General features: G+C 39.6%; 1 protein-coding gene and 1 pseudogene across 2 annotated transcripts; both read right to left on the bottom strand.

The window, feature by feature from the left end:
* Positions 1–1,988: 1,988 nt before the first annotated feature.
* On the bottom strand, positions 1,989–3,750 carry TCEAL8 (transcription elongation factor A like 8). Of its 2 annotated transcripts, XM_007118020.4 has the most exons (3): positions 3,541–3,750; positions 3,059–3,130; positions 1,989–2,440 (listed from the first exon to the last, which is right to left on the bottom strand). In XM_007118020.4, the coding sequence occupies exon 3, from the start codon at positions 2,396–2,398 to the stop codon at positions 2,045–2,047; it is 354 nt and encodes a 117-aa protein (XP_007118082.2). In that variant the 5' UTR covers positions 2,399–2,440; positions 3,059–3,130; positions 3,541–3,750; the 3' UTR covers positions 1,989–2,044. The 2 variants fall into 2 exon arrangements, with proteins under 2 accessions (XP_007118082.2, XP_007118083.2); XM_007118021.4 differs by lacking the exon at positions 3,059–3,130 and having other exon boundaries at positions 3,541–3,749.
* Positions 3,751–6,901: 3,151 nt separating this feature from the next.
* LOC102986869 (GMP reductase 1-like) lies at positions 6,902–12,781 on the bottom strand (annotated as a pseudogene).
* Positions 12,782–20,016: the final 7,235 nt, after the last annotated feature.

Below are 20,016 nucleotides of genomic sequence, written 5' to 3'. Positions count from 1 at the left end.
GGCCCAGAAATCAGTATTTTAAAGATGCTCCCCAGGTGATACTGATGCAGGTGATTATGCAAGGCTTTGATAAAACATTTGGAGTGCAATCCATCCGAAAGCATACTGTATATTATACCAGTTGTCCTCATGCTTCAGTGTATAGCATCATCACCTGGAGGAGTTTGTTACCTGTTACTTCTACAGCCCACCTCCAGGCAGTAAGTCTTAGCTGGGGCCCAGAAATCAGTATTTTAAAGATGCTCCCCAGGTGATACTGATGCAGGTGATTATGCAAGGCTTTGATAAAACATTTGGAGTGCAATCCATCCTATGAACTGTTTCTTTCTGGAATTGCTTGTTATAATACTAGAAAAAAAAAGACTTGTGGAAGATTATTGAGTCAATAGCAGAATTTGGACAAACCTACTGGCTCCTTAGCAATAATCAATCAAGAAATCAATTAAATATTGAAACATGATGTGTTACAGGTAGGTGGGATATCAGGAGGAAAAGATTGTCTTTGATCTGCAGGGAAAATATAATTCCTAATATTTACATAGTAGCCATTCTATTTTAAGTGTATTTATAAAGTTTTTGCCTTTCCAATTTTTTTTTCACGTATCAACTGGGGATGGGATGGGGTGAAGGGAACTGTTCCCTTAGATCTGTTTCCTGTATTGCTTTGTGCAATTTATGCATATTCTGTGTCTTCTGAACCAGTAGGGCAGGCCTGACAGGAGCCTTCAGGGAGAAATCATCCCACAAGAGAAAGACAAAACCTCAGTTCTTAGACTTCGAACAGCAACTCTGACTATAGCATGACATCTTTTGCTCAAATTTGAACCCTGGTCCAACCCCCCAAAATGGACTCATCATGTCTGACTCCTATGGAGGAAGTGTCCTGTGGCTGAAAATGGAAGGGGCTGTTTTACTAAAGACTCTGCTAAACACTGTGGCCCAAGCAATCCTGGAACAGTCCCCAACTGTGTTAAGAATCACTATAAAGCACTATAAAGGAGAGAGAGAAGCTTTAGAAGACAGAGTGGGGATTCAACGCACTGGGGACTCCAGGAAACTCAATGGGGCTTTGGCACTCAAGGACTCCACTGCACCACCAGCAGCAGGGCCAACAGAGAGCAAAGGGCCCAGCAGAAAAGGCAGCAGTGCCCAGCAGGGCCCAGCAGGCCTGGCAGGACCCAGGGGAGCCAGGGGTGGGGCTCAACAGCAGAGGCCTGGCATGGAAGTCCCCACCTCCCTGCCTATTGGACTTGTTCCTGAGCGCAGGTTGAGTCATGCCAGGACCCTCCCTCCCTCAAAACTGATGTTCTGTAGTGGGTTGAGTTTCTGTATGCATAGGTGGGAACAAAAGCTCACCAAGCACAGCTCAGAGTCACCTCATTTCTTCCCCACAGCAGCCCTGTGAGGCAAGTTTTCCCATGAAAAGACTGAGTCTTAAGCAAGTGTATCTGTAATAACTGCCAGTTTTATTCCTCTGGCTAAGAGATCCAGAGGTAATTTGAGGTTTACATTTTTTTAATAGTTCATCAAGAATTTAGGTGCCCCCATTGCCCTTATAAGCTGGTTGCAAATTATTTGATTGACTCTTAATTATAAAAAAAACTTTAATTCTTTTTGTATGTGTGATGTGTTCATTAAAAAATACATATAAGCAAAAAGAAAAAAACTCACACCACACAGAAATAAGCAGAGTTAAATTTTTGATATATGTATGTATACACACGCACACGCACACACACACAATTTGAGATTTTCTCCTACATATGTGAGCTGATACTAAATATGCTGCTTTGTAACCTGTTATGTTTTACTTTACAATATGGAATGAACATATTTTCATGCATATGTGTGAAACTTCCCAATTGAAAAACAGACCTGGAGAATGTGTCAAAATACAAAATCCAGATGCTGGTAATAAGGACACTACCTAAAACAAAACTCCACCAGATGATTAAAAATAAAACAAAAGTCAAAGATACATCAGAAAATGCTAACAGAAAGAAAGCAGGGGCCAGATTTTAATATCAGACAAAAAAAAAAGAATTCAAGGCCTAAAGCACACAGGATAAGGACGGCTGCGTGAATGTCTTTGTTTCCAATGCATCATCACAAACTTGTTTCTTACTCTTCTTATCTCTTCCCTAAGCCTTTCCAACTCATCTACTCCTCTTATCATTTCTTCTGGGTCCAAATGCCTAACCGGAGTGTCCTCTTTATATCCCTGACCAGGCTGAGTCAGCCCTCCTCTAAGGTTTCCTTCTGCTTCCTGGCTTACACCTTCTTCAGAAGGTCGAGGATTTCTTTCTGCCTCCTGTGGTACAGCTTCCATAGGGCGGTCTTCCTCAGCCTTTGGCATGTTCTGTGCTTTTCCTTCATTTTCTTCACAAGACTTTTGCATGTTGAGTATTTTTCTCTTATTTCCTTTTTGAATAAATTAACCCTGGAAAACAAGGAAACAAAACGACTAGATGCCACGCAAATGGACCAGCAGACCAGCAGTCAGGGCATGGGTTTCCATAGAGACTGGCCTCTTCACATTCAGGTCCCTAATTGACAAAGTTTTCCGGCTACAGATCCTCAGGCTCAGAACTCCCCTGGCCCCACCCCTTTCTCCCCCTCCCCGCTCTCCCCCTCCAGCTCCAGCTCCAGCTCCATCTTCTCGCTCCCGCTCCAGCCCACCATTTCCCAGCAGGCCCTGCTACGGGCCTCTCCTAGCACCGAAACGGGAGCAGCGCGGAAGCAATTAACCCCTCCCTCGCCTCAGGTCTCCAACACTCCCGCCCTTTTGGGTTTTCCCAAGCCATTCCAACCTCCTGCCTCTCACCTGAGACCTGCTGGTCCAGTCTCTGGCCTCCCCTCCCCCTTCCACGTCTCTCCAGTCTCCTCCCCCCCGCCCCCGCCCCATTTCCGTTGCAGGCTCTGCACAGGCCTCCGGCGCTTCAACCGGATGGAGAGCGGCGGCAGCGACCCCGGGATGGGCTTTGGTGTCAGCCGCACTCACACCCCCACCCCCACGGCCACCCCCAGGGACCTGAGGCAATTCCACCTTTACACTGACCTGCAGGGATCCAGGGGATTTTCCTCCCTCTTCCCTCACTCGATTTGGGTCGCTCCCAAAAGACCAAGAGTCCTGCAGACAGGAGTGCTTGGTGAGCAGGTCAGTACCTGAATCACGGGTCTCTTTCAGGATTCTAGGCCTTGTTCGTCTAAAGTTTCCCCACGTCCTTATCCTCTCCCTCCTTTTAAGGCAACCCCGCCCTCCTTCCCCCGTGCCCACCGGTTTCCTGCAAGCAGGGAGTGGGAGACAAGTTATTTCCAAATTGTTTCTATGTGTGTCTCTCTCTCTCTCGGGACCCTCAATTGGCTACCCTTCTCCCTCTCCACCCCCACCCACCCCCAAACAGCCCCAAATTTCCTGCACAAAAAATGAGAGTTTGGCGGAACCGTAGTGTTGGGAAAGCGGTACCGGCCACGCTTGGTTTCTGCTATCTGACTCCTAGGCCCCAGGGTCCCAAAGGCAGCGCCCACCTTTATACTGACCTCAAAGGATCCGGGGCACTTTTCTCCTCCAGCAATAGGAAGCTGCTACAGGGAAACAGGCCCTGGACTATAAGGACTTCTGCACACGTCGACTCCTGGTCACGTGAGGGTCGCGTCATCAATGAGCTCGAGTCTTCGGTTACCCCTCCCGTTTAACACTGCAGCCCGCCCCCTGCGTTCCCTCCACTTGATACTGTCAATCTTTTTTCGTATTTGCCAATCAGAGACAATAAAACTGGTATCTTCTCCCTGCAGTTTCTACTCGTTTTTCTCGGGTTACCAGGGAGAATCAGCCTCTCGGGGTGAATCGACCATTTCTCCTTCTTCTTTGGGGAATCATCTCTCTCTCTCCTGCTTCCAATTTCACCTCCACGCCTCCCCCAAGGTCCTCCAGTCCACCATTTCCCTTGGAGTCCTGTCTAGCATTAAAATGGGTGAAGGTGGTAGATGGGGGCGGGAGGGCAGCTAGAAAAGAATGTGGGAGTGAGAGTGTGGGATTTTTTTTTACTAGTTCTCTTGAATAGTTTTCTGCTTTGTGTAATGTTTTAAACAATCAGCATACTTTTTAAAAATGATTTTTAGAAAAGAGATACCACATAAGCAATATTTGACACAATATGGAGGACAAATCAGTTGCATTAATTTTTAAGACTTTGGAAAAGTTTTCTAATGGCTGCAAATGAAATGACAGTTTTCACAACATATTGATCTGTTAGAAAAGGTTTTTAAAATCTTATTAAAACAGCGCCTTTAAAAACTGACCCCAAATTAATCTGTGGGAAGAGGCCTAGTTTTCTCGTTAGCAATTTTATGTAAGTAATCCACTACTTTTTCTCTTTCTGGCTGAACTCAAGTTATTAAGTATTAGATGTCTGACCTTTTCATGAGGACTGCTGCATGGCTTCTGCTTGAGTTTTAAGTGGAGGCTTTAGGCACACTACCTCTTCTCATGTCCTCTGTAGGATCCAGTGCCTTGCTAATCAGATGAGTCTATGAAGGAGTCAGCTTTACTTTGGAACTCAAGAAAATGTGTTGGAAAATAACTCTCATACATCCTTAACACTCAGAAAGGAGAGAGTTCTCTGTATCTCACCATTTGGTGTGAGGCTTTTTAGCAGGTGGAATTATTGTTCATGCATGCCACTCTTGAGATATTCTGATATCATTCACTTTGATCCATTAGAAAAGAGAACTATCAACATGCATAATTGTTATGATCAGAAAGCAGAGAAGACATCATTGCAGTAAAAATATTAGTTAAAAGAGGAAATTGATATCCCCGCAACCCAGAATCCACTGGTACTTGGAGGTATGTTGGTGCCGGGAATGGCAATCTGGCCAGTGGAGCCAGCTGGAGAGTCAGGGGAAGGAGGCAGAGAGGGGTCTCTTATCTAGGATGGTCACGGTGGGATGCGGTAGCCAAAAACAGAGCCCACCACAGAGAAAGCAGGGTTGGAAAAAGTATTTGTGCTGTCTTAATGTTTTATCATTTATATTTAAGCATGAAGAATTTATTCCACAGTTGATGGATACATTTCCTATTATTCGAGGGAGAGTTTTTAATGTAAATATAGCTACTGAATTATAAAGATGTAACCATTAAGTACCACAAAATATTTCCATCCTTTTGGATGTTATATTTAACAGGGGACAACTGATATTTTTAGAAAATTATTATCATATAGCGAAATTGACTCTTTTTTGGGTGTACAGTTCTATGAAGTTTAAGAAATGTATAGATTTGTGGAACTACCACCACAATCAGGATATAGTTCAATCACCCCCCAAAAAACTTCCTCATGCCACCCCTTTGAAGTCATACCTTACCCCCTTTCCTGAACTCTTGGCAACCTCTGATCTATTCCCAACTCCTATCTGTTGTCTTTTACAGGATGTTACATAAATGAAATCCACAACATGTCACATTTAGAGACAGGCTTTGTTCACTCCGCATAATGCCCTGGAGATTCATCATTTAAGCCGTTTCATGCATTAATAGCTCATTCTTTTCTTTTTACTGAGTAGTATTCTATTATATGGATGTTCCAGTTTATTTGTCCATGTACCCTCAGTTGGACATTTGTGTTGTTCCCAGTTTTGAGTAATAATAAAAAGAGTTGCTATAAACATTGCTTCAAACTGGACTACTAGGGTAACCTTTTCTCCGACCTATCTACCTTCAGGCCTCCCTCTCTGTCTTCAATTTACTTTGCACATTACCATCAAATTAAACTTCACTCTTTCTTATTTTCAACTTGTCATTCTCCTGCTCAAAGGCCCTGGGTGACAACCCCACCATCTGTGAATTAAATCCTACTTTCCTCATCTTGACATTCCGTGTTGATCAGAATTGAGCCACTTGTCATCTACTTCTCTGCCCCATCCAAAAGGAACTCTCATACACTATGCCCAAGCATGCCTTCTTCTCTCTCTTTGTCTTTGCATATGTTCTTCCACCTGATTGCACTCCTCTTCCTCCTAGATCCTGGTCCTGCTCATTCTTAGGGACCTAGCCTTCATCACCCAGCCTCTAAAGCCACCCCAGCTGGAAGTGATCTCTACTCCACCCCGCCCCATCAATGCTGCACGTAGGGTCTGCACCCCTCATATTGCCCTTAGCAAAAGTTGCCTTTTACCTTTCCCCTTTCCTGTGTGTTTGTGTTGGGTGGGGGTTATCTAACCAGGCAGATGTTCAGATGTGGGTTGATGGAGAGTGGGGGTCAGGCTCCAGCTCTCATGCTGCTTGAGTGGCTCTTGTGATTTTAAACAGTGCATCTCCCAGAAATCTCAGATATGCAGAAGGAGCTGTATGCCAATTGGCTCACAGACGAACCTTCTTTCTGCTTGCACAAAAATTGGAGCAGAATTTTCATTGTCCGCTTCCTCTGCTTATTCTACTTACAGATAGTCAGAACAACCCTAATACCATTTTTATGGAGCTACTGACAGAGGATATTGTCCTGTTTTCCTAAATAGTCATAAGAGAGAGATCAGTCAGCTCACTGGTGCACACCTTACCAAGAGCCAGATGGTACAGGCCTTTACCTTCATCCTTGTCCCTGAGCAATTTTAGTGCATCAGTATAGCATTCAGCTGCCTTTGAAATTAAGTTAATCACAGTAGCTTTTTAAATGTAAGATTTTTGGAGACAAGAGCATTCTTGTCAATTAAAAACTATTTTTAGAAAGGAATGAAAAGGGGGCACAAATTGATTTAAACAATGAAGACATGAATTCTGGAGAGTAGACACCATGTACCTCTGACCCAATCAATATTCTGTTTTTATACACCAAGAGGGCACTGGGGATAGCTCCAAAGTCTAAAGCCTTTCAAGTGGTGTGAGGGGAGGAGAAAGGAGCTCTTATACAAGAATATGATATCCAGAATATTGTTTTCTATGTTCTCTTTCAAAGTCATTTCCTGAGGCTCTGTATTCAGCAACTCCTGCATATTTCTTATTGCTCTTTCAAAGCTCATCCCATAGAATAGCTTGAGATGGCTATTTCTCTCCCTCATTTCTCTAGCACACTGTCTCTGGCTTGAAAACATCCCTGCCAGTATGGCAAAATCTGCTCCAGATCCAAAGGTTTGGCTTTCGTGCATGGACTCAAGCAGTTTGTCTTCTGAGATGATTTGCCCCTTTGGAGTGCAAGCAGACCCAACGCATTTCGTCACTTTGCTCAACTGCGGGTAGTCCACTCATGTTCTGATGTAAGTGGTACACACAGAGCCCAGGCTGATTTCCACTTAGATTGTAAGTCTCTGCTTCAGAAAGTAAACTCTTCTACCATCCCTCCTGTCACTACGTTCCCTGACATTTGGAAATTTGGCATGCGTAAGTTTCAGAAGTTCCACGAACTCTTCAGAATAGCCACTGGCCACATCCAAGCAAATGAACTTAACTTGAAGCACAACTTTTCATCTCTTCCAGATAATTCTGCCCACTTCCTGAACTCACAGCTAAATGCTGCACACATTGTGGATTATTGTGGCCAAGAGTTTCTAGTTATCCAGGGCATAATGCTTATGAATTGCTGTGAACCTGAAATGCTGTGTCATAACCACTGCCATTTCATATGTCCCCATGGTGTCTATGTTGACCACAGTAATAGGAATCCTTGAGTTGGTCTGCTTAGACTTTCTTACTATGTGACAGAATGCTTAAGATCCACCTCAGCTAGATTCTTGAGATTGCTTTGCTTAAGCCTTGAGGTTCATATCTATGTAGAGCATCTTGCTAGGTTGCAGAGAGGCACATTTCAGCTGTACTACAGCTTGGACCAGGCAACTTTTTCCTGTGGCAAAAGCAGAGTTGTTGGGGTGAGAGTGCTGTTGTTGCTGGCTAGGTGCTTTTAAAAATTAAGTTTATAATGGAAAGAAAATCTTTGCTGACCTCTTGATTCTGCCTTAGTTGCCTGTACTCTATTTACCCATCCTAACTCTTTCATCCTGTTTTGTTGACTTTCTGCTTTGTATCCCTTACTTATCTGTAAGTGCCATAGGACAAAAACCTTATCTGGTTCAACTTTGTAACCACTCCAACGTTGAAAGTTCAAGTTGGTGGAAATGATTTAAATTTTCGCTAATATGGGAATGGTTAAATACATTATCCACACTGTGGAAATTGTGCAGATATAAAAAGTAATGAAATAAAAAATGTGTAGTGACATCAAATTATATTGAAATTATATTTTTGAGTGAAGAAAGTGGCAGAACAGTATTTAGAGAATACTGTTCCACGCACATACACATAATGCATACATACATGTGCATGCAACTAGTTTATTAAGTAGTTCTAATTTTCTGGTATAAACATGGAACAATTTTATTTTTTCCAGTAATTGCTGTCAACTATGGTCTGTCAAATCTTATGTTTCTCACTGAATAATGATTTCGTTTAATGACATTTCAGTTTATTTCCTCAACTATTCAATCACTTTCATTCATTAAGAGAGTTTTGTTTTGGGTTTTTGAAACTCAGTCTGGTTTATTTTTTAAACTTTTTGTTTTGAAATAATTTTAGTTCTAAAGAAGATAGTACAAAGCATTTCTGTAAACCCTACATCTAGCTTTGCCTAATACCTGTGGTACATTTATAAAAACAAAGAAATTAACATTTGTGCAATACTATTAACTAAATTATAGACTTTATTATTAAGATTTCTCCAGGTTTTTCACTACTGTCTTTTTCCTGTCCCAGGATTCAATCCAGGATACAATGTTGCATTTGGTTAACATGTCTCTTTATTCTATCATAGTTTCTCAGTCTTTCCTTATTGTTCATAACCTCCACACTCTTAATGAGTGAGGTATTTTGTAGAATGTTCTTCAATTTGGGTTTGTCTCATGTTTTCTTATAATTACATTGGGGTTATTGATTTGAAAGACTACCACAGAGTTGAAGTGCCCTTTTCATCACAATGTCAGGATTACATTACATCAACATGACTGATCACTTGTGAGGTTAACTTTGATTATTTGGTTAAGATGAGTCTGCGGGTTTCTCCACTTGTAAAGTTACTGTTTTTCTCTTTTCATATTCTGTTTGTTAGAAGCAAGTTACTAAGTCTAGCCTACACTAAAGAGGAAGGGATTTAAACTCTACCTCCTGGAGAGAGGAATATCAAAGAATTTGTGGATATATATCTGAAAACAACCACAGTAATTGATAAATATTTGGGGTCAGATGATTTGAGACTATGCAAACGTTCTGTGGATTTTGTCTGCAACAATTATTACTGTGATGTTCTGATGGTAACTTTTTATATCCCTCATTTCCTTCTACATTTAGTATTTGAAATTATCATGGAAGAAAGATTTCCACCTCCCCCATGTATTTATTCATACGATTATTTGTTTCTATCAGTGTGACTCATGAATTTTTGTCTTCGGGGTTATAATACAATACAATCATTTGGTCTTTTTTGCCCAAATTTTCCAACCTTGGCAATTGGGAGCTCTTTCAGGTCAGCATACCTTTATTCTTTTTCTGCTTCCTTACTTTCTGGTGCTACAAGATGTTCCAGATTCATCTTGTATTATCCTTTTCCCAGCCTAATAATCAGCCATTTCTCTGAGGAGTCTTGGTTACTTTTATCGGATAATCATATTTAGTAATTAAGATCTGAATGCAGGGTATTCTGGTTGCTACTGGGGTGTCATTGCTTCTCAAACTTCTAAGCTGATAGAGCAAGGAGATAAATGCTTGTAATATTAAACTGTATATACACAACCTCTACATTTATTTATTGTGTTTATCTGTAACTATCTGCCTCTCTATAGATATAAATGATATACAGATACACACACACAAGTTCATACTGATACATGTGACTCTAATCCATTACCACACGTATCCATTTAGCTTTCTCTCCTCTTATTATTTTTAAAATAAATTTATTTTTTTATTTTTATTTTTGGCTGCGTTGGGTCTTCGTTGCTGCACGCGGGCTTTCTCTAGTTGCGGCGAGCGGGGGCTACTCTTCGTTGCGGTGCGCGGGCTTCTCATTGCGGTGGCTTCTCTTGTTGCAGAGCATGGGGTCTAGGCACACAGGCTTCAGTAGTTGTGGCACACAGGCTCAGTAGTTGTGGTGCACGGGCTTAGTTGCTCTGTGGCATGAGGGATCTTCCCAGACCAGGGCTCGAACCCGTGTCCCCTGCATTGGCAGGTGGATTTTTAACCACTGCGCCACCATGGAAGCCCCTCCTCTTATTTTAAATTTCTATCTCTGACAGTGAGAAACCTGGTTCTCCTTTATGCATAATTTATTTACTTATTTATTTAACTCTAGTATATAGTTAAAGTAGTTTCAGAACTTCTATCATGTACCCCTATGAGAAACAAATTTCCCCACCAGAACATAGCACTTCTGTATAGTTCTTTTTGTCTTGACCCTCATAATATCCAGTCACTTTTTCAAAGCAACTTAGGTCAGCTCTTTTCTTTCCCTACCCTTTTTATTGAAGTTATGGCATACATCTATAATACAGGAGATTCATTTGCAACAGTGTGCTTTCCGTCTAGGGCTCCCCTACATCTTGATTTGTATATTTTTTAATGGACATAGAGCAAAAGTCACCTTTTGTGGTGTGCAGTTATGTGAAATTTGAAAACATTCATATAGTCATGTATCAACCACCACAGTACCATACTGAAGAGTTCTATCACTCTAAAATTTCCCTTGTGTGGCCCCTTTGTAGTCAACTACTCCCCCCATCCTCACCCTTGAAGCCTCTTTTATATCTGTATAGATTAACCTCTACATAATGTCATATAAATGGAATCAGACAATACATATATTTTTGAGTCTGGCTTCTTTCACTTAGCAAAATACATTTGAAATGCATACATGTTGTTGTGTGAATCATAAGTTTGTTCCTTTTAATTACTGTGTAGTATTCCATTGTACAGATGTATATTAATTTATTTTCAGATGTTAAAGCAACCTAACATTCCTGAGATAAATACCACTTTGTCATAGTGTATAATGATTTTTATATGTTGCTGGATTCAATTTCCTATCATCTCGTTTAGTACTTTTGCATATATATTCATAACAGTTAGTGGTCCATAGTTTTCTTGTGATGTCTTTGACCGGTTTTAGTATCAGGGTAATACAGGTCTTATGATGAGTTGGGAAGTGTTCCTTCCTCTTCTATTTATGGAAGAGTTTGCTAAGGATTTGTATTAATTCTTCTTTATATGCTTGGTAGAATTAACCAGCACAGTCATCTAGGCATGGGCTTTTGGGGGGCAAATAATTATTTTTTATTATTATTTTAATCTCTTAACTTATTATTTTATTGGTTTATTCAGATTATTGGTTTCTTTTTGAGTCAATTTTGATAGGAATTTGTCCATGTCATCTAAGTTATCTAATTCATTGACATACAATTGTTCATAGTATTCCTTTTAATCATTTTTTTCCTGAAAGGTCAATAGTAATGCCCCTCTTTCATTTCTTTCCTTTTCTTTTTTTTTAAATTTTATTCATTGTTTTTGGCTGCATTGGGTCTTTGTTGCTGCATGCGGGCTTTCTCTAGTTGTGGCGAGTGAGGGCTACTATTTGTTGCAGTGCGCGGGCTTCTCATTGCAGTGGCTTCTCTTGTTGCAGAGCATAGGCTCTAGGCTCATGGGCTTCAGTAGTTGTACCACGCAGGCTCAGTGGAGTGAGGGCTACTATTTGTTGCAGTGCGCGGGCTTCTCATTGCAGTGGCTTCTCTTGTTGCAGAGCATAGGCTCTAGGCTCATGGGCTTCAGTAGTTGTACCACGCAGGCTCAGTAGTTGTGGCTTGCAGGCTCTAGAGCGCAGGCTCAATAGTTGTGGCACATGGGCTTAGTTGCTCCGCGGCATGTGGGATCTTTGCAGACCAGGGCTCGAACCCGTGTCCCCTGCATTGGCAGGTGGATTTTTAACCACTGCGCCACCATGGAAGCCCCTCCTCTTATTTTAAATTTCTATCTCTGACAGTGAGAAACCTGGTTCTCAGGTTTTCAAGTCTTTGAATTTTCTTGTTGATCTTCTGCTATGTTGTTCTATGCATTATTGAAAGTGGAATATTGAACTCTTTAACTATTATAGTTGAATTGTCTATTTTTCCCATCAGTTTTCATAGTTTTTGCTTCATGTACTCTTAGTCCTATTGTTAGTTCCATATATTTGTAATATTGTTTTATCTTCCTGATGGATTGACCATTTTCTCATTATAAAATGTCACTCTTTACCTCTAGTAACCTTTTTTATTTTTAATTCTATTTTGTCTGATAATAGTATTGTTACTCCAGCTTTCTTATGGTTGCTGTTTTCATGATATACATATTTTTATCATTTTCCTTTCAATCTTTATATGTTTAAACCTAAAGCATGCTTCCTGTAAACACCATACAGTTGGATCTTTTAAAAATCTAATCTGACAATCCCTGCCTTTTGTTTGAATTGTTTAATCCATTCATATTTAATGTTATTATTGAGATGATTGAATTTATTTCTGCCAACTTACTTTTTCTAAAAAATATATTTATTTATTTATTTGGCTGCATTGGATCTTAGTTGCAGCACACGGTATCCTTAGTTGTGGCATGTGGAATCTTTAGTTGTGGCATGCGAACTCTTAGTTGCGGCATGTGGGATCTAGTTCCCTGACCAGGGATGGAACCTGGGTCCCCTGCATTGGGAGTGTGGAGTCTTAGCCACTGGACCACCAGGGAAGTCCCTCTGTCAACTTACTTTTTGTCCGTCATATATCTCATGTGGTTTTTGTTCCTCTCTTCTTTTCCTCCATTTTTCTTACATTAATTAAATATATTCTAATGAAGGATTTTAATTTATTTAGTGACTTTTTCATTATATCTTTTAGAGTTATTTCCTTTGTGGTTACCCTAGGACTTGACATATACATCTTAATTTATTGGGTTCTATTTCAGATTTATACTAACTTAATTCCAGTGAGATATAGAAACATCACTCCTATATAGTTCTATTCCCTTTATCCACTTATTGTGGTATTGCTATGCATGTTACAACAAAAATGTTATAAACCCATCCACTGTTACCATTATTACTTTACATAACTTTACATCTCTTATGGAAAATGAAAGAAGGATAGCAAGTATATATTTATAGAATTTATTATGTTAACCTTTTTATTTATCACTTATGGTTTTCTTCATTTCTTCCAGGAGATTTTAGTTACCCTCTAGATTTGTTTCCTTAGCCTGTTGCAGCTTTGCTCCCACCCATCTCCTTTGTGCTTTTATTGGCAAATATATTTCTTTTCTCTGTTATAAGCCCAATAATACATTATATATGTACTGTTTTAACCAGTTGAGAGAAGGAAGGGGAAATAAATATACATTTGAACTGTGTTTTATAATTACATAATTAACTTTATATGTGCTTTTTTCCCCAGTGGATTCAAATGACTGTCTGGGGTCATTTGCTTTCAGAAGTAGAGAACTTCCTTTAGTATATCTTGTAAGGTGGGTCTGCTAGTGAAAGGTTCTCCCATTTTTTTGTTTGTCTGGGAATGTCTTTATTTTGCCTTCATTTTTGAAAGATAGCTTTGGTGAATACAGGATTCTTGGTTGACCGTTTGTATCTTTGAACAGTTTAAATATACTGTCCTACTTCCTTCTGGCCTCTATTGTTTTGGTGATAAATTAGCTGTTGATCTTATTGGAGTTCTCTTATAAGTCAGAAGTCATTTTTTTCTTGCTGCTTTCAACATTTTCTCCTTGTCTTTGGCTTTCAGCATTCTTACTATGTTGTGTCTGTTTGTCAGTCGCTTGTGTTTATCCTATTTGAGATCACTGAGCTTCCTGGATATGTAGATGAATGTTTTTCATCAAATTTGGGAAGTTTTCAGACATCATTTCTTTGTATTTTTTCCTGCTCCTTTCACTCTCTTTTCTCTCCTTTTGGTATTCTCATTATGTATATGTTGGTGCAATTAATGATGTCCCACATTTCTTTGAGACTCTGTTCATTTTTCATTATTTTTTCTTTTTTTAAATTAATTTTTATTGAAGTATAGTTGCTTTACAATGTTGTGTTAGTTTCTACTGTACAGCCAAGTGAATCAGCTATACGTATACATATATCCCCTCTTTTTTGGATTTCCTTCCCATTTAGGTCACCACAGTCATTTTTTTATCTTTCTTATTCAGATTACATAAAATCTATGAATCTTAGAGTTCACTAATTCTCAGATCTACTGTTGAGCTCCTCTAGTGAATTTTTCATTTCAATCTTTCTATTTTTCAGAATTTCCACTTGTTTCTTTTTATAATATCTATTTATTGATTGTTTTTCTATTTGATATAATAGTGTCATCATACCTGCCTTTACTTATTTAATCATAGGGTTTTTTCATTCTTTGAACATATTGGCCACATTGAAGTATTTGTTAAATTCTACATCTGGTTACTCCCACAAGCAATTTCTGTTGCCTGCTTTGCTCCCCACATGTGGGTCATATTTTTCTGTTTCTCTACATGTCTTGCAATTTTTTCAGATAATATATTTTAGCAACTCTGAGTACTGATGCTCTCTCTCTGGGGCTTATTGTTGTTGTTATTTGCTTGTTTTTTTAGTGACTAGCTGAATTATTTCAATCATGTCTATTTCCTCCCTGCTATATGATGCCTCTATGTTGATCCTCAGAGCGTACAGTATTGGTATGCCCATAGTCACTCTGGGGTGACAGTGATTTTGGCAGTCCTCTCTTTACTGTCTCCTTACCTGAACATACTTGACGGGTTGATTGCTTTACGTTTTTGACAATACACTGGGGCATAAGTTGCTCCACAGATTCATGGGATTAAATTTGGACTCCTTTTCAGATAATAGTTTTTGAGGTCATTGTTTGACATTTGTTTGGACTCCAAGAACACTCTACTTAGCTGTCCCTTTTCCTAATTCTCTGGTAGACTAGCTGGCCTAACGTTTAGCTTATATCTCTAATGAATCTACTGACCTCCTCTTAATTGTTATTCACTACAACCTCCATTTTTTATAGCACCTTTAGCCTTCAAGTTCACACTGTGTAACAAATAAAGTCAGTTCCTTTGGAAAGAGTTTTGGAGCTCTCTGTTTTAAGGCCTGCCTCTCCCCCTGGGAAAATCTCTGATACAAGGCTCTGGAGCTAAGGATGGTGACAGCACAATTCTCTCTGAGTGACACTGCTACTTTAGGAGCTGTACACTTGACTCAGTATGGGAAGTTCCTTCAGGTGTTCCTGGCTTGCGTCTCCCAGGAAATTGAGTCCCCAGTATTCTTAGCACACTATGCTGAAGGTAGAGCCTCCTTATGATGAATGGGGTAGGAGCAGAGGGAGCCCCCACCTTTCAACTGCACTCACTTGGAACTTAGCCTTAGCAACAGTCAACTCAAGGCAGTATGAGAAGTTTTGTCTCTCCTGGGAAGATACTGTGACCCTTCAGATGTGAGCTGGGGGAGAAGGAGACCTGTGTTTTTGACTGCACCCTTCTGGAGTGGAGTTTCCATCATGCTAAGCTGGAAGTGGGAAGGCAAGAAAAGAATCTTGGTTCAAATGCCACAGATTCACATGGTTCTTATTGTTATAGTAGATTGTCTTTTAAAAACATTTCTTCATTTGCTGTATGCCCTTAGGACCATTTCCAAAGAATTTAAATGATTGTATTTTAGGAGAATAACTTTTAACAGTTTCACTGGGAAATGGATCCTCAGAGTTCCTCATATTGCCTTGCCAGAACTGGAACACCGACCATAGTTATTTTTAATTTCCTGCCTGATGGTGTCAAGATCTGTGTCATTTCTGATTATTGCTTTGCCTCTTCAGAATGTATTATTTTCTTTCCTTTTTGTATTTCTCATAATTTTTACTTGAAAACTGGATTTGTATAAGACAGTAATTACTGAGGTAAGTGGAGTTTATTATTGGAGATGAACCTGTCATTCCTACAAAGCTTTTAGTGTGAAGTTTGCATTAATCTAGTTAGAAGTTGGGCTGAGTTTGATGTTTTCTTCCTATTTGGCTCTGAGTCTTTCCACTTGGTTTTGCAGTTTCCCTTTGTATTTCTCCCCAAAAGGAATCTGTTTCTTGTTGTCCTCCACTGTTATTTTTACTCAGTGTTTGTTAGTGTGGTGTTGAGGGGAGGGACGAGCATTCTCTGGTGTTCTGATTGGGTCTTCATCTTAGGCAACCACTGTGAACCTGAGTTTTGGTGGTGTAATCTTCACATGTGTTCATGCCTCTCCTCTAGGTATAATGCTAAGCCTCCCCTCATAGAATTTTTTGTTTTTCTGTTTCCCTTTCCTAGCTGCAGTGGGTTTCTACCAGTGACTTTAGGATATGGGTTTTGTTGTCCATTTCCCTGCAGATTAAATCTTTTGTTTACTAGGGGAGATAGGTCTGGTTGGAATTTCAGCAGTGACTGCTATCTCCCTCTCTTAGCTGGCATTATGGGGAAAGCTCTCTCAAATTCTCCCTGATCTTCCCTGAGAACACCTAGTGGGGTTTCTGGATTAAAGCTTGAAAGAGTGCAAGCTCTTTATGTCTGTGGACTTCAGAGACTGAACACTCTCATGCTATCCTTCAGTCTTTAGAAATTCATTAGAAATTTCAAGCTGAATTTTCCTACTGGTCTACATGGTGTTTGGTGGTGTCTATTCCAGATAAGCAAATGCTTGGGTCCTATTTCTCCCTCCACGAGTCTCTCTTTAGATTTTGGGATAATCATTTGCCCTGTGACCTCAGTTCTCTAAAGGTTTTAAGAAGATTTGTTATTTTGGGGACTTCCCTGGTGGTCCAGTGGTTAAGACTCCACGCTCCCAGTGCAGGGGGCCCAGGTTCAATCCTTGGTCAGGGAACTAGATACTGCATGCCGAACTAAGACCGAGCACAGCCAAATAAATAAGTAAATATTTAAAAATGCAAAATGTTATTTTGCATTTATCCAACTTTTTTTCCTGTTGTAAGTGTGAGTAGCATTCTTTTCAGCTCTCCATTTGGAGCTGAAACCAAAATTTGCCTTGTTCATTTTACAACTTAAATATAGCATTTGATTTAAAGTTCCTTTTGGTTCCCAGAAGCAGTACAATCTCTTTTGCTCTTGTGCCTTGCACTGGACAGGGAGTTGGGGCCTATTTCAAAAACATTTCTCTCATTATCCCAAAAATATTCTTGTGTCTGGGAGGATAGTGAGGGAGAAGCAAGGTAGATATTCCTTATTATATGGCTGTCTTTAGCAACATTGGCCATTGTCTGTTGGTTCAAGGTGAACAGGTGAAAGGTTAAATAGTCTGGAGACTATTCCTATCATTGGAATGATGGGAACTCATAAATTGTCAGTCATAAGGCTTTGCATTTTTTTCCTGTCCTCTTTCCCTTTGAGGTATGAAGGAGAATTTTGTAGAGATGGAAATAAAACTCCATAGCCTAAAAATGTAAAGAATTTCTCCTTTTCAGCTGCAAACTAGGACTGACCAGATAATTTTGAGTTTAAAGTAAAAGGGTTGAACCCTGCTCTCAGAGTTCAGTGAAGTTGCACGCAGAACAATAGTGATGGGGATGCAGATGGACAAAAACCCCAAACAACCTTGCTCAGACTCCCAGAAGGGTCTTGGTTGTGCCTGGGCCTGTTTTAGTGGTTTTGTGGTGAATTCAGTTCTGTATCTGCCTGATGCAGTGCTTCTGATGTTTGATTAAGCCCAGTCCCAGAAGTACAGGAGACAGCAGGCAAAGGGAGCTTACAAAGGCATGTGGTCCTCCAACTCAGGAGAAAACAGGTGTTATCACCTGTTTGAATACCCTCATGTGTTGTAGGCACAGCATCTGATTTGGGTACTAAGGCAGTCAAGCTGTGAACTGGCATTAAATGCCTTTTTAAGGCATTAATGGTGGAGGAAGCAATGCCACTGTGAGCCTTGCTCTTTAGGTCTGTCATCTGACGAACCATTACCACTATTCGGACATCCTAAAGGATTGGCTGGGCAATAAGGTGATGATAAAATTCAAATCCTTAGGTTCCAATCTAGGCTCTTCCCCTTACAGGTATGTAACATTGTATAAATCACATACACTCTTTGAGCCTCAGTTTAGTCACCTATATCGAAGGCACAATAACACCTCTCTCAAAATTGCCTGTCAGAATTAAAAGAGCTAGAAATATGAAAAAACGGACTGTGAACAGTGATGATTTACATCACTTCTAGGCCACAGTGTAGATAAAGGTGTGTGAGATCTCCATGTATTCTTTTCCTCTGCTGCAGTGGTATCATGATTAGTTTGGATCTCGGGGAGACTAGGGGGAGCAGAACCTCTCCATCCCCAGTTCTCATGAAGTGTGAGAAATAAACCTTTGCTGTGTTAAGCCACTGATGTTTTGGGGTTGGTAGCTATCCTATCATAAGCTTAGCCTAACCTGACAAACACACAAATGGTCCTCAGAGTTAAGCAACAGAATCACTGGAATTCTTGTTAAAATACACTTTATATGTGGGAAAACTATATTGGGAGGCAAGTGATTATGACAGTGGTAATTATGATGCTAAGAGAGTACTACTCAAGTATCATATCAGAAAGTCAATAGGTAATAACTAAACAAGTCAAGAAATAGCAGTTGTTAGGTCATATGTCTGATAAGGAACTTGCATCCAGAATAAACAAAGAACTGTTACAACTCAACAATAAAAAGACAATCAAACTAATTTAAAAATGGGAAAAGGACTTGAATACACATTTCCCCAAAGAAGATATACAATTGGCCAATAAGCACATGAAAAGATGCTCAGTATCATTAGCCATCAAGCAAATGCAAATCAAGGCCACAATGGGATTCCACTTCATACCCACTAAGATGGCTATAAGAAAAAATACAGGCAATGACAAGCGTTCGTGAGAATGTGGAGAAATCGGAGCCCTCGTACACTGCTGATAGGATTGTCATATGGCACAGTTGCTTTGGAAACAGTTTGGCAGGTCCTCAAAAAGTTAGACTTACCACATGAACCAGCAATTCCATTCCTAGATATATACTCAAGAAAATTGAAAACATATTTACATGCAAAAAGTTAACACTGCTGTATGATATATATGAAATTTGTTAAGAGAGTAAATCTTGAGTTCTCATCACAAGGAGAAAAATGTTTTTCTTTTCTTCTTTTTCTTTTTATTGTACCTATATGAGATAATGGGTGTTAACTAAAATTATTGTAGTAATCACTTCACAATATATGTAACTCAAGCCATTATGCTGTATACCTTAAATGTATACAGTGATGTATGTCAACAAAACTGGTAAAAAATTTAATTAAAAAAAGAAAAAATGGAAAAAATATTACCTTTGCTTCTTCCAGCAGAAATGATTAACTAGTGTATCAAATACTACATACCTGTGTTTTTTTTAAAATCAGAAACAAAACAAATATATTACAGTACCTCTTCATAAAATGAATCAAAGCATTCAAATGAAGTTAAAGTAACTTTGGACATAATCATTAGCATGCTCTGAGGTTATCTACATAATAAACTAAGGCAGAACCATCATTTCTGTACTTGTAAATTTTATATTTTGACTTTTCAATAGAGTTTACTTTAAAAGACAAAAGAAAATGTACACGAATGTTCAGTACTGATATGGATGTGGATGGACCTTGAAAACATTATGCTACATGAAAGAAACTAGACAACAGAGGCCATGTACTGTATGATTCCATTTCTATGAAATGTCTAGAATAGGCAAATCCATAGAGACAGAAAGCAGATCAGTGTTTGCCAGTTGCCGGGGAGAGGAGGGAATGGGAGCACCATTATGTGCTAACGGGTATGAGGTTTCTTTTTAGGGCAATAAAAATGTCCTGTAACTGAATAATGGCGATGGTTTCAGAACTCTGTTAATATACTGAAAACCACTGAATTGTGCACTTTAAGAGGGTGAATTTTTATGAAAAAAGAATGAATATTGTGATATGTGAATTATATTTCAATAAAGGT

This window comes from Physeter macrocephalus, chromosome 21, assembly GCF_002837175.3.
Source record: "Physeter macrocephalus isolate SW-GA chromosome 21, ASM283717v5, whole genome shotgun sequence".
Taxonomy (NCBI): domain Eukaryota; kingdom Metazoa; phylum Chordata; class Mammalia; order Artiodactyla; family Physeteridae; genus Physeter; species Physeter macrocephalus.
The sequence above is the reverse complement of the archived record's forward strand: the minus strand, read 5'-3'. Positions and strand labels throughout refer to the sequence as shown.

Bases quoted from the DNA above. Each gene is read 5' to 3' on its own strand.
- TCEAL8 (XM_007118020.4), bottom strand. From the start codon at position 2,398: ATGCAAAAGTCTTGTGAAGAAAATGAAGGAAAAGCACAGAACATGCCA.